Source organism: Eretmochelys imbricata, chromosome 7 (assembly GCF_965152235.1).
Source record: "Eretmochelys imbricata isolate rEreImb1 chromosome 7, rEreImb1.hap1, whole genome shotgun sequence".
In the NCBI taxonomy this organism is placed as follows: domain Eukaryota; kingdom Metazoa; phylum Chordata; order Testudines; family Cheloniidae; genus Eretmochelys; species Eretmochelys imbricata.
This window is the reverse complement of record NC_135578.1, coordinates 67476117-67490162: the sequence shown is the minus strand read 5'-3', so window position 1 is coordinate 67490162 and position 14046 is coordinate 67476117. Positions and strand designations below refer to the sequence as shown.

Below are 14046 nucleotides of genomic sequence, written 5' to 3'. Positions count from 1 at the left end.
AAGCCTTTTGTTACCTTAATCACCATGCCTCTGTTTATAAACAAACTCCCTGCGCCAAGGGCCGAGGCTGGCAGCAGCATGGAACTCATGCAAGTCGTGCTGCCCTGACGAGTCTGTCTGAGGCTAGGGCATGTGCAGCAAGCAGACCGATGTGCACAGAGCGCCTCTCCGTGGCGCTCTACGCATACAACTCTGGAGCGAGAGAGCTCCAGGGAGCTCCCACGCGCGCGGCGCAGCCCTCTCCAGCGAGCCCCGGGGAGCTCGAATGCACCCTGCACCGCCCCGCCCCGCCGGGACGCCAACCGTGCTCCGCAGCGGGGCTGAGCAGCCAGCACCAGAGCCAGCGAGGGGCGGGGCTCCTGACAGAGGACCAGCCTCCCCAGCGGAGAGGTTCGAGCTCAGGCCGGATTGTCCTCACTCCCCCCGCCGCCCAAGCGGGAATGGTCTGGTCCGGGTGAAACAGTCCGCTTCCCCCCCCTTCATTTCGGGCGACAGCGACGGCGCTCGGCCCCGCAGCCGTGGGGCGAGGCTGTGAGCGGCGCTCGAGGCCAGCGCCGTCATGGCGGCGCCCCCCGGCGGCTATTTCCGTTGCGCCAGCCGCTTCTGGATGGGCGTCATCGCCGTCTCCATAGGCTACTTCGCTGTGAGTCGCCGGGCAGTCAGCGGCGGGAGGGGTGTGGGGGCCGGGCTAGGGTGAATGGGGGGCGGGGTGTGGGGGGCGGATAGGGGGCGTGTTGCAGGCGGTAGGTGAGTAGGGGGGGATAGAAGGTGCTGGGGCGGGGCAGGGCTGAGGCGGGGGCGGTGGGAGCTCAGCGCGTGAGGCGGTTGCTTGCATTTATGAGGTGATGAAAATGAAGACAGCATAAGGGCAGTTGTTTTAGGGATAGCTATTTTCCCCCCTCCCCACCTCCTTTGTTTATGCAAGTGGGATATAACCCCCCACGCGTTGACAGCAGAAAGAAACTTTGCCAGGAGATGGTGAAGTTGGTAAAGATACCTGAATGGCCGATCAATACTATCACCTACATAAGGCTTGTCTAGAGTAGGGATTTTTGTATGTCTACAAAAAAAATCCCGCTCTTGCAAAGAGCAGAGCATCTTCCCCTGCTACCAGCAGTGCACTCTTCTTGTGCACGCAAAGCTCCTGCTACCGTGACAGTTAAACATGCTTAGAGTACATTTAATTGGCATAGTGTCAAACACCGGTGACCTTGGGAGACTTGTGTACAGTAGCCTTCTGTCCCGTTCTAAATGTAGGAGAGCTGAACCAGTATTACCAACAGTTGGAATAAAAATAAATAAATAAATTGCAGACAGAGGCACCCGTGGCCAGATTTTGTACAGAAAAAGGTTCATTCGAACTGAGGAATGAAAGACATAGCTTGTGCACGAAGGAGAAGCACATCCATCAAAGCTTTTTAAAATAAGGGCAATTTTGAACTGAATGCTAAAGTGAGTGGGGATCCAGCAGGGAATTTGAAGATGGACTGCACATCTTTAAGTAGAGGAGAAGGTGAATCATTGCACTGGTAATGCAAATTTTGAATATGCAGAAGGGGAGACAGGTTTCCAATACTTTAGAATTTCCACATAGTGGAAGCTGAGACAGAAGTATGTATTGGTAAAACCACTTCTTAACGTGAGTAGAGACCAAAAGTTACACTTGGCCAATCAATAAATTGCATGAAAAAAGTGGTGGTGGGTTGAGTTTAATTGAGACAACTGCAAGTACCATTATGTTTTGGACTTTTGTTGGCAGATTTAGCAAAGGTTTAGTCTACACTGGCAACGTTAAAGTGCTGCCGTGGCAGCGCTTTAACGTGGCTTGTGTAGTTGCGGCAGAGCGCTAGGAGAGAGCTCTGCCAGTGATCTTTAAAAACAAAACAAAAAACAAAAAACCACCTCCAGGAGGGGCGTGGCTCCCAGCGCTGGGGCACTGTCTATATCTGCACTTTGCTGCGCTCAGGGGTGTGCTTTTTCACACCCCAGAGTGAGAAAGTTGTAGCGCTGTAAAGTGCCAGTGTAAACGAGCCCAAAGAGACTAAGGATTGTATGGGCACAGTGACTAAACCAGTCTTATATTTAAAAATGGACATTGGCTACTGTTTCAACTAACACCCAAGAATACTATGGACACCAGAGGGAAAGTTCAGTTTGTGTACATGACAGCCATTTATGGTCTGTTTCTTTGGTTCCTTCGTACAGTAATTTTCCTTTTGTTTGTATGGATCTTTCCCAAAGCAACAAGCATGAGAGAATTATTTTAAAAAGTTAGATTACTAAGATCAGCAGGAGTGGTTCAGAAAAATACTCTTGAACCACTTCTTGAAATTAGTGGATTTCAAGTTGGCCTTATCCATTTAAAAACTCACTTCTGTCCCAGCACTGCACAATTTTAGTGCCTGCCTGCCTGTTTTACCTTTCTATCCTACCCTCACCCTTCCCCAGTCTTTCCCCCTACTTGGTTGGTGTCTGTTCCCTTCTATTCTGGCCGTGTCCCTACCTTCCAGTTCCTCCTCAAAACATTTCTGGGGTTGGAAAAAGTATTGCACTTGCACAACTCAAGCATTGTGCAAGTTCTGACATACTGGTTACCAACCAAAGCTATTGTGTAATGATACTGCTGTTATGCTTTCCCTCCCTCCTCCTACGCCTTCAGTGTCTAATCAGCATTTACGGAACGTGGCAAGTTAGATTTTGAACTTTCAATACCACAGACAATTTATCTTGCCTGTCAAACATCATGCATAATTCCTGTCTGTTAATGATTCATTTGGTGCATTTACCACTCATCCCTTCTATCTCCTCAGCCCCTACATCTGGTGTAACTAGCACAAGAAATGCAGTCATAAGCCTGTTTTGCTTGGAGTCCCCAGCCTAAGAGCACCTCTTTTGTTGCAGTCATCTTAGAGCAGGGGTGGGCAAACATTTTGGCCCGAGGGCCACATCGGGGTTGCAAAACTGTATGGAGGGCCAAACAGCCTGGTCCACGCCCCCATCTGCCCCCTCCCACTTCCCGCCCTTTGACTGCCCCCCTCAGAATCCCCGACTCATCCAACCCCCCCGCTCCTTGTCCCCTGACTGCCCACTCCTGAGACTCCTCCCCTGACCCTATCCGCTCCCCTGGGACTCCACCCCCTATGCAACCCCCTGCTCCGACTGCCCTGACCCCTATCCACAACCCCACCCCCTGACAGGCCCCCCAGGACTCCCACGCTTATCCAACCCATTCCCTGACACCACCCCCCCCCGCGAACCTCTGCCCCATCCAACCGCTCTCTGTCCCCTGACTGCCCCCCGGGACTCCCTGCCCCTTATCCAACCCTCTGGCCCCCTGCCCACTTACCATGCCGCTCAAAGCAGCATGTCTCGCAGCTGCACCGGCCAGCCGGAGTCAGACATGCTGCCACACTGCCCTACAGGAGCACTCAGCCCGCTGCCCAGAGCGCTGCCTGTGCAGTGGCGTGGCTGCGGAGGAGGGGGAACAGCAGGGGAGGGGCCGGGAACTCAAGGGCCAGGCAGGACAGTCCCACGGGCCATAGTTTGCTCACCTCTTCTTAGAGGGCTAGTAGCCTGCCTGTTAAGGATGGGGGGAGAAATGGGCAAAGGTGAGAAAGTAGCACACGTATGTGAAATCAGCATGTATAGAGGTCCAATTTAATAGCAAGCAAATTTGAGGAAGGATGAGGGGAATCAAATTTAAAGTCTCAAGCTTAATGTTTTCTCCTTAAAGTAAGAATTTTGGGATTACTAAAGTGTATGTTTCTCTTAGTGGGCAGTCTTTTTACCTTCAACAATACCCTACGAGAATCTGGGACAACTTGGCCATTTTACTAAATATTTAGTGGACAACCACCCCAAACTGCTATATAATGGGTAAGTTGGATTTAGAAAGCTAATGTTTTTGCTACTTACATTGTTGTTTCTCCATCTCCACCCCCTACTTAAGATTCCATAATTTAATTTGATAGTTTGTTACATTTTAATGGCTTGTGTTTCACCTCAGTGGAGGTAGGGGTGGTAAAAGTCTAGGTGAATGAAACTTGTTAAGGCCAGTTCCTGTTAATCCTCTCGGGGAGGTGGAGTACCAAGAGCGCTCCAGCCAGGGAATCAGAGCGCTCTACGTGCCTTGCCAGTGTGGACGGGGAGTAAAGTAGAGCTCAAGGCACATAGAGCGCTCATACTCCCTGGATGGAGCGCTCCTGGTACTCCACCTCCCCGAGAGGATTAACAGCTGTTGCGCATTGGCTGAGACGCTCCAGCGTAAACGGGGAGTAACGTTATTACGCACTGATTACGGAAACTCCCCATAATCCTTTTAACTGAAGCATTCTCTTGTTTTGTTGTGAACTGCGGATGTGGAAGTGCAGTTTCAAAGCTCCCTTTTGGGGGGCTGTTTATCAAAAAAACAAACACTGTTTGCTTTGAATGAGTGAAAGGGAGGCAGGGGGGTTCCGTTTGGAGTGCCGACAGCTAATGTTTGCTTGGGGGGCTGGCATTGGGGTCCGTTTCCGCAAGCAGCTGCTTATCTTGTCTATGAGAAAAAAAAAGAAACAGCTGCCGTTTGCTTTCAGTGAGTGAGAGAGAGGCGGGGGGGGAGTGGGGTCTGTACTTACAAGACAGCGTGCTGACAGACTCTCAGCACCCCAAAAACCAACTCTCTCTCCCCCCACGCTCCCTGTCACACTCCACCCCCTGCATTTGAGAAGCACGTTGCAGCCACTTGAATGCTGGGATAGCTGCCCACAATGCACCACTCCCAATGCAGCTGCAAATGTGGCCACGACAGTGAGGTGACAGCTGTCAGTGTGGACAGACTGCAGCACTTTCCCTACTCAGCTGTACGAAGGCGGGCTTAACTCACAGGGCTGTACATCTGTAAGTGTAGCCAAGGCCTCAGTATCTAGATAAAAATTACTCTGTGTGCCTTGGTGTGTTGCTTCAGATGCCAGATTGGTATCCACAGCTCCTAACTGGAACAAGGCTACACATTAAAATTGGTGGTGGACAAATACTACAAGTTCAGAAAAGCATGTATCTGGGCACCAATATACAAGAAAAGGGCATATTACAAGAGCATATCAACACAGACTAAAACGATTTCATAGACCTGTTTTTAGAAGGACTTTGTTAAAAGCTTCAAATTGCTTCATCATTACTCCACTTTGAAGACTGACCGCTTTTGACTCATTTGAAAAGCTAGTCTTTTCTTCAATGCCAAATTAGGCATGTATTTGATCTCTTCATACCACCTGTTTATAAACTAAAGCTAATAAAACTTCTAGTAACTATAAACCCAATGAAAAGCTGACCATTTGACTTCTCTGGTACTTGGATTGCACCTCTAATAAATACAAGGCTAAATTCTGTAGTGAGGCAAGCGTGTATTATCTTCACTGAAAGTTGAGCCTGATACTGTACTGTAGGATTTGGCTCAATATCTGCTATTTCACAAATATACCGTGAAAAGTTTTGGATGAATACCAGGTGCTTTAGGTGATACACTGTACCTGAACTTCATAGCTTGTCCTTAGAATACAGTTAAGAGAGACGCTGCCTCTTGCCCGTAGACTACAAATGTATCTGTCTTCTAGAAAAAGCAGAAAGCTAACTTGTCTATTTCTTCAATATCTTCTTTCAGTCTTTTGCATTATGGTCACAGTGTGGTCCTAATTTTCAAAAACATTAAAACTAATGTGTGTGCTTATCTGACCAGGTTTTGGCTTGCCTGGGGAATTCATATAGCTGAAGCATTGTACAGTATCAAGTTATGCAAGTAAGTTGTTTGTGTGTGGTTTTTTAAATTCCTCTCTATCTTAGATTTTATGGCCAAAATTTTAATTTAAAAAAAAAAAGCCTAAAAAGGTAAATATGAGTTTAGGAACGTAACTTCAGGCACTGTTACTGAGGGAATTTGGGAGGAAGAGTTCATCTCCCATGTGGTGCTCTGATATTTCAGTTAGCCATTTAAAAAAAAAAATTCAATTCTGCCAAGTCTATCAGTTTAAGTATTTTTTCTATTACATTTAAACTTTCACAATTGAGCAAATCTGTGGGTTTTAAACATTTTTTTTATTTTTATCAAATTAAGTTTTCAGTTGTGGGAAATTGAAAAGTATCAGAATTTTTTAATGAGCGGCATTGAGACTCAAAACATGAAAGCCTTATAACCCTTAACACTAGTTGTCAAAATATACCAAGTAAGTAAATATCCGTAGACTGAGTTCTCAAGCAGCATTTTGCTTACTTATCTGCAAATTTCAGTTATTATTGATTAAAAGTGTTTTTATTGGTCTATGTGTGTTTGATTAAATTGGTGTTTACTGACATTTACTGATTAATCTTTCCAAATCTAACTATAGTGCAGAGTGCTATAGAAAAGAGTCATATCAACAGGTAGAATAAAAACAATTCTGGTAAGTCTGGAGAGGAGGGGTCAAGGGAGCCCTTGACACCTGCCCCTGCCCCTCTCCCCCGTTCCATCATTTATACTCTTTCCCTTATGAGAGAAGAGAATCTGGATGAAAAGAGTCCAAGATGGCCCGTCTCTCCGGCAGTCTTTCTGGATTCAGCTCTATGAGCTTGGTCTCTCAGAGTCTATTACCGCCTTAGTGGGGCCTACCTTCTGCCCCTCTAGGGACTCGCTGCTTTGCTGCCAGTTAGGTCAGTTGAAAAGGCAATGGTCACAAGCGGCAGTATCTGTTGGCAGCAGTCTCTGAAGTGGAATAGCCTTCTTCCTTTTCATTGCCCCTTCCCCTTTTAAGCTCCTTCCCCTCCAGGAAGGACAAGCCTTGTAGGTTTGCCTCCTTAGGGCTAAACAGGCCCAGAAGAGCTGGTTGATCTCCCCTACACCAGAGTAAGGGCACGTCCCTTCACATAATTTCAAAGATTAAGACCAAATTAGGGGCTTTTCTTTAAATAGATCTCAAAGATAAACAAAGATAAATAAGATTATTGGCCTAGTATATGGGAGAGAAGCTGTAGATTTGAAATCTTGATTTTAGTAAGCTTCTTGATACAGTCTCACACACCAGTGTCATAAGCACAAAAGGAAATGTGGTCAGGATGAAATTACTTTAAGATGGGTGCACAGCTGTCAAAAAGACCATGCTTAAAAAGTAATCAATGGTTTGCTGTCAGACTGGGAGGGTGTACCTAGTGGTATTCTGCAGGGATCTCTCCTGGTTTAGGTACAATTCAGTAACGACTAGGACAATGGAGCAAAGAGTATGCTTATAAAATTTGCAGATAACACCTGGGAGGGGTTGCAAGCAGTTTGGAAGACAGGATTTACAGGACCTTGACAAATTGGAGAATTGGTCTGAATTCAACAAGATAAAATTCAATAAAGACAACCACACTTAAGACGGGGGTTGGAGACAGGGGAAAATCAAATGTACAGCTACAAAATGGGGAATAACTTGCTGGCTGGCAATAGTGCTGAAAAAGGACCTGGGAGTTACAGTGTATCACAAATTGAACAAGTCAACAATGTGATGCAGTTGGAAAAAAGTTTGTACTCTGGTATGTATTAACAGAAGTGTTGTATGCAAGACAAGGGTAGTAATTGTTCCACTTTCCTCGGCACTGGTGAAGCCTCAGCTGGACTATTGTGTCCAATTCTGGGTGCCACACTTTAGGAAAGATGTGGACAAATTGGAGGGAGTCCAGAAGAGAGCACCAAAGATGATAAAAGGTTTAGAGACACTGACCTATGAGGAAAGGTTAAAAAACTGGCCATGTTTAATCTAGAGGAAAGAAGACTCAGGAGGGAGACCTAACAGTCAAATCTTATAAAAAGAAGACTGTAATCCATTATTCTTCTTGTCAACTGAAGGTAGAACAGGCAGTAATGGGCTTAATCTGCAACAAGGGAGACTTGGGTTAGATATTAGGAAATACTTTCTAACCATAAGGATAGTTAAGATCTGGAATAGGCTTTCAAGGGAGGTTGTGGAATCCCTATCATGGAAGATTTTTAAAAACAGGTTGGCCAGACACCTGTCAGGGATGGTCTAGGTTTACTTGGTACTGCCTCGGCGCAGGGAGCAGGATCTGCTGACCTTCCAGCCCTACATTTCTGTGATTCTGTAAAATAGCTTCTCAGCATCTTTGTCATCAACAGAGCTGATACATCTTGTGAAAAATGCGAGTGTGGGGCTCGGTGGGACTAGGCTGCCACCTAGTGGTGTTTTGTGAAGTAGAAAGTGTATAAAGTATCATGTTAGTCTGGATCTGTAAAAGCGGCAAAGAGTCCTGGGGCACCTTATAGACTAACAGACATATTGGAGCGTAAGTGTATAAAGGAATTCTGGAATATAAGGAATTCTATTTGCATCAGTCACAGGGTCCAGAAGTTCAGCCCTACTCAAACGAACATGTGTATGGCTCAGGAGTAAAAGATTGTGAAGTCAGAGTAATCGTTCTTATGTTCACTCTAAACCCCATGTTGATCAGCAATACTTTTGAAACTTAATACTTTCAACTGATTTTTTAAAAACTTATTATGTAGCTCTTCTGCCAAGTTGCAGTCTTGCTTTCATCTTGGTTCATGTGTACTGGGAAAGGGGAGGACAGTCTCATGCAGCGTTCTGGAAACCTACACATGCTCTTTTTCCACTTGTCACGGGCTGTCTGGCACTCCTTATTCAGACAAAACTTCAAAGTAAATAGTGCTTTGTTTTGTCCATGTAACGATTGCTTGATATGGCCCTCAGATTATTTGTATTTGGAAAAAAAAAAAAAAGTTGTCCTCAGTTGATTTAATTAAAAGTAGAGTATGTAGTGATGCCTATTTGCAGTTATATAACTTCCCAGTTTTAAAAGGTAGAAAGGGCAGACCTCTCTCTCTGTTAAAAATACCTAAGATTGTGCACAAATTTACAAGAGCATCTGCCTGATGTCAGACATAGTAGGTATGACAACCCCTTCTAGGTTTTGCACCCTACGGGAAGCACTTAAGTTTAATAAAGCATTAGTAAAATGTGAAGTGCTATGAAGAGAAAGAAATAGAGTACTTACTTAACACCTTGTTTCTGATAAGCCTCTGCTCACACAGATGCTGTTAATATCGTTTCAATGATACGAACATCCACTTTCCAGTAGTACTTGTAGACGTTACTAAGGAGACAGGAAATGAAATGGAACAGTTAACTCTCATTGAGGGTAGAAAGTATTTGTTTGCCTATATTATACATACACACAGTTTTTGCAAGAGTGTAATCTTGCATAAGCAAGTTGCAGTATTTGAAAAACTGTCAATGAATGCAGAAAAAAGTCAGGAATGCTAAAGCCCTGTTTGGACTACAAGGGTATAGAGCGAGTGTGTTTTAAACACTGGCTTTCTTTACAGTAGGTACTAAAAACATGTTCACAGGTATTAGCTAACACATTTGCTATCTGCTTATCTTCCTCATCTAGACGGGGCCCAACAGTATAAATAGGGTTAGGATATTTTTGTTGAAATTGGTAGAGGGAGCACCAAGTAAGTTGAGGCAGCGTGTATAGTTAAAGCTTCCTCTATTACACATGTTAAGTCAGAACTTGAGTCTAGCCCATCAGCTATTTTTATACCTCCAATAATGAGCTTTTCACTTAGTTCCTGACCAGTTTGTCAGGAGCTTTTGTGGCATTATCTATTTACCCTTTCCCCACTCATTATAAGGAAGGGCAGAAAAAAGTTAGAGCTTCACATTTTTGGGGATTGTTTTTTTAATGAATCTCAGTGCACTCCCAGACTTAGTCTAAGTGACTTAAAGCATATGCTAGTTCTCTTGACCCTATTAGCCTTACGCTCTTAGAAATGGCTGCAGCACGGGAAGAAGCCATTCTTCTGATGGTTTCACCAGTGAAAGTTATGATTTCCAAAGCAATAGCACCTGATGGGGGAAGGAGAGGGTTGGAGGCTTGTCTTATTCCTTAGACTAACTAGCAGGTGTGCTTCCATCAGTAGCAAGCGCCGGCTAGTGAAGAATAGGCTCTCAGAATGCTTGTGGAGCAGTGAAGTCTGCTCCAGACCACACTCCAGAATTTGATCCTGCACCACATTATCTCTCTTCCTCCTTGCTGCAATATGGAGAAACACCAACATAGTTAGCCAACCCTGCACCTGTTGAGGTCATGGATCTTTTAATGAACATTGAAGAGGTTAAGTTAAATTAGCGTTAAGTGTGCCTTGTATGTTGATTTTGTTTGAATTTACCTGGGAAATGTATAGTCAGTACAAAAGTTGCAAACTGTATTAATTCAAAGACAGTTGAGAAAACTACTCGAGTGTAATCTCGATGGATCTGGGTTAGTATTGCTCCCTCTACATTGTGATGTACTGTTCTTGGAATTGCTAACTATCACTGTGCAGCCCATTTCTTTACCTGACAAAGTAGCCTGAAATCATTACATAAAGCACTGAAAAGCATTAGTCTGTTTAGCTAATAGTGTTTCCACAGAATCAACTTTCCACATGCAAATCAGCTGTTCCATATGAAAAAAGTTTCACACTTTTTAAGAAACATGATCCCTGTTATTGCTTATCTGTTCACATTATTAACTCATCACTGCCCCTGAAATTCCTGCTTCATAAGATACACACAGACCTCGTCTTTTGCTAACTTCAGTTTGCTGTCTATTCTCCAGGCTGTCACTGTGACTGAAAAGCTCTTTCCATAGTGAAAATACATTAATAAACCCTGTATCATGTAGGGATTTGCTTAGCAGAGTGTATTTGACTTCATGATTACTTTACACAAGTAATGCCAAATGTCTCATCCCCATGCTTATTTTGCACTTCAGTATATACAGGAAATGAGGCTTAGACTGTACATAATGTTAACACTGACAGTATCAATAACTTGAGTTAAAATGTCAGAAAAACATGTCTAGTGATCGTGGTTAACAAATCTTCATTAGTAGTACAGAGGACTGTGTTAAATGGAGGGTAAAAGTTGAGCCTCATTACTAAAGATTCTTCATATCAAGGTGCTTTGAACTGTAAACCTCAATCAATATGATCAGTCTTGCGTTAGATCCATTTCACAGTCCACTTTTATGGAGAGCATATAGCATGTTAAATAAAATCTAACTTTGTTTTACTGCAGGACCAAAGGCATCACTGACAGCTCTGTTCAACGTCGATGGTTCATCCAAACCTTCCTCTTTGGTATAGCTTCTCTCTCCCACCTGCTAGCCTACAAGCCTCTGCCTAAGAAGCAGAAATAAAGGATTTGGAAAGAGGCAAATGAGGCGAATATATTTCAACCTTGTTCTCAGAAAGTGGATCCACCGTATGTGTTTAGTTGCTGTGAATGATCTAAAATGCATTTCCTGTTATGTGAGCCAGTGCACCCATGCCAAGGCAGTCTTGTGGTATCACAGCTATTATTAAATGCCTGGTTTGAGATATGGGCTCACTTGATAGCTCAAGAAATTAGTACGGGAACATGGAGCATCTCACTTTGTGATTGCAAAATTCAGTCCAGATTGGGTCAGAGACCAAATATCACTGCCCTCAGTTCGTTGTTTAATGGCCTATATCTAAAGCTACAATTTTGTCACGGAAGTTGAAGAAGTCACAGATGGCAGAGGGCCACAGGTGACTCGTGGGAGGGACACAAAGGGGCGCCAGCTAAAGGGGAGGACGTGTCCTCCCCATGTGACTCCTTGCCGCCCCTAGCCTGGGCCCCTGTGTTCTCCCCGTCCCACATTACCGTTGGGCGGGGGGACGGGGATGGGCTCTGTCCTGCTGTGCCAGCTCCCCCTGGCATGTTCAGCTGCTCTTCCTGGCAGCCAGGCCCCAGAGCCACTCCCAGATGCTGCCTGGTACAGGACAGCAGCTGCCTGGGAGAGTGCCTGGCTGCCGTGAAAGCTGTCTCCCACCCAGGCTTGGCTTCTGGGACGGTAGCTGAGCGAGTCGGAGCCCCCCTAGCCCGCTCAGAGTCAGCTCCTGTCCCCAGAAGCTGAGCCTAGGCGGGGGGCAGCCTGCTGCTGCCACAGGCAGGTGCTCTCCCAGTCAGCTGCTGCACTGCAGCAGGCAGCGTGGCTGGAAGAGGAGAGGCTCTGGTCCCACCTCTTCCCTTCCAGCTCTGGCCCCGGACCTGCTGCTGGGGGCACTTGACCCAGCTGAAGGGGCACTTGGCCCTCTGTGCTCCTACCACAAGTTGCCCCTGTGTGGGGGCCCCCATGGCTCCCAGCCACGGAGCTCCCAGCCAGCCAGGAGATCCTGGAACTCTGAGCCATAGGCGGTGGGGGCCCCTGGAGTGCCGAGCTGGGGACCCTGCAGCTGCCCCATTGCTGTGGGGGACCCCAGGGCCCCAGCAATGATGTGTGCTGGACCCTTTTCCCTACCAATTTTGTTACAGATATTTTTAGTGCAAGTCAGGGACAGGTCACGGGCTTCCGTGAATTTTTGTTTGTTGCCGGTGACCTGTCCCTGACTTGCACTAAAAATATCTGTGACAAAATCTTAGCCTTACCTATATCATGGGTTCAGTTTGCTTCTTACTGAAAACCACAATTCCTCTCCACTCCCACCCAAAGAAAACCCCACCACACTTGTTGGCAATAGGGATTAAGACAGAACTACCCTTTTTTTGGTAGTTGTTTTTCCTTCCACATCAGCAGAGAGACACTTTACTTATGTAGTGTAGAGAAGTCTCTGCCTGTTCTAGGTTAGAACTGTTTTCCCAGGCTTTCAATAAACAATTTTCACCAACATTTTTGGTTAAAATTCCACCTACATGTTTTTCTCTAGTTCGGTCTTCCCACATCAGAGGGCAATGTTCCTAAGGTTGCAGGAACACTAACAAGTGGCTACATTGTACAAGAATGATGTGCAATGATCTGAGCCAGAATATGTAGTGAAGCAATTTACTCTGTTTATTTAAGGTGACAGAGAACTTGTTGATATTACTAAGTGCAGCTATTTTCTGACAGACTGATTAACAATACATAGAAGTCGGATACAATAGAAGTTTTAGAAGGGTTAATTAGAAGGATTCCTAGATAACATTTTGTTATCTCAAAACAGAAGTCTTTTATATCTACTGTTACTGTAATGAAGTATAATTAACTTTTTAACTAGACGTTAATGTACTGGACCAAGAGACTCTGTATTATGCAGTTCCCCAAATATAAGGAGTAAAATTCTGCTCCATCTTTCTTAGACCACCTCTAATAAGCAGTCAATTTGTCTGTGGTTTGACAGCTTTCACTCTACTGTACACTATATATCTGTCTATTGTTGGACATTGCAGTAATATTAAGAGATTGAAAATGTGTTCTGTCATGTTTTAACATTGCTCCAAAGGAGCACGACCACTTAAAATATCTGAGCTGCTAAATTCAAAGTATTTTTGGGGGGAAAGACTCTCTGATGGCTCTTACATAAATGGAGAGAGCAGTTGCCAGCCCCCTTGCTGCAGTAGTGGAGTCACCATGAGTAATCTTGAATACCTTAGGCGGTGCCTACATCTGCCTGTGAAACAAGGCTGCCAGATCTCTTAATGATGGCACTACCCTTTTTAAGCAGTTAGTAAAGGGGTGCAGAGGCTTCATTCAAGCACTAGAGCATAGAGAGTTAAATTCTTGACAAATTTTGCTCTAAGTGTAAAGGTATATAAGGCACACCTGAAGAGTTAAGAGGCAGTTTAACAACAACAGTCCTGTGCTGTTAAGAGTAAGAGCATCTAGGAGGGTATAGTGCCATACCTAGTACTAAAGAACAGGGTGTGAGAGCACGAGCTTTGCTTCATTTCTGTAATCCCTCCACCCCTTTAGAACTTCTGATCCTTGAAACCTAAAAATAAAGAATAGAAAGAAAAAGCTGTCTTGAGACTTCTACTTTTGTGAACTGACAAAGTAGGTTAACCAGACAAACAAACAAAAAATATGAACAAATACCTATATACCCAGTGTAAATACTCACTGTGAACCACAGCTGTCTGAAATGCCCATTTAACATATGCTTTTTTTAAAACATACCTAGACACACACACACACGCCCACACAAAAGATTTCTACACACTTTCGATGCCCGAGAACTTGTTATTAGAC

The 14046-nt window shown here is 44.9% G+C and overlaps 1 protein-coding gene across 2 annotated transcripts; it reads left to right on the top strand.

The window, feature by feature from the left end:
- The first annotated feature begins 347 nt into the window (after positions 1-347).
- Positions 348-13815, top strand: TMEM254 (transmembrane protein 254). 2 transcript variants are annotated; one of them, XM_077822556.1, is made up of 4 exons: positions 348-643; positions 3773-3876; positions 5717-5776; positions 11094-13815. In XM_077822556.1, the coding sequence occupies exons 1-4, from the start codon at positions 560-562 to the stop codon at positions 11212-11214; spliced, it is 369 nt and encodes a 122-aa protein (XP_077678682.1). In that variant the 5' UTR covers positions 348-559; the 3' UTR covers positions 11215-13815. The 2 variants fall into 2 exon arrangements, with proteins under 2 accessions (XP_077678682.1, XP_077678683.1); XM_077822557.1 differs by lacking the exon at positions 5717-5776.
- Positions 13816-14046: the final 231 nt, after the last annotated feature.

Bases quoted from the DNA above. Each gene is read 5' to 3' on its own strand.
- TMEM254 (XM_077822556.1), top strand. From the start codon at position 560: ATGGCGGCGCCCCCCGGCGGCTATTTCCGTTGCGCCAGCCGCTTCTGG. The intron at 3,877-5,716 runs GTAAGTTGGATT...TTATCTGACCAG, and splicing joins CCCAAACTGCTATATAATGG to GTTTTGGCTTGCCTGGGGAA. The intron at 5,777-11,093 runs GTAAGTTGTTTG...GTTTTACTGCAG, and splicing joins TACAGTATCAAGTTATGCAA to GACCAAAGGCATCACTGACA.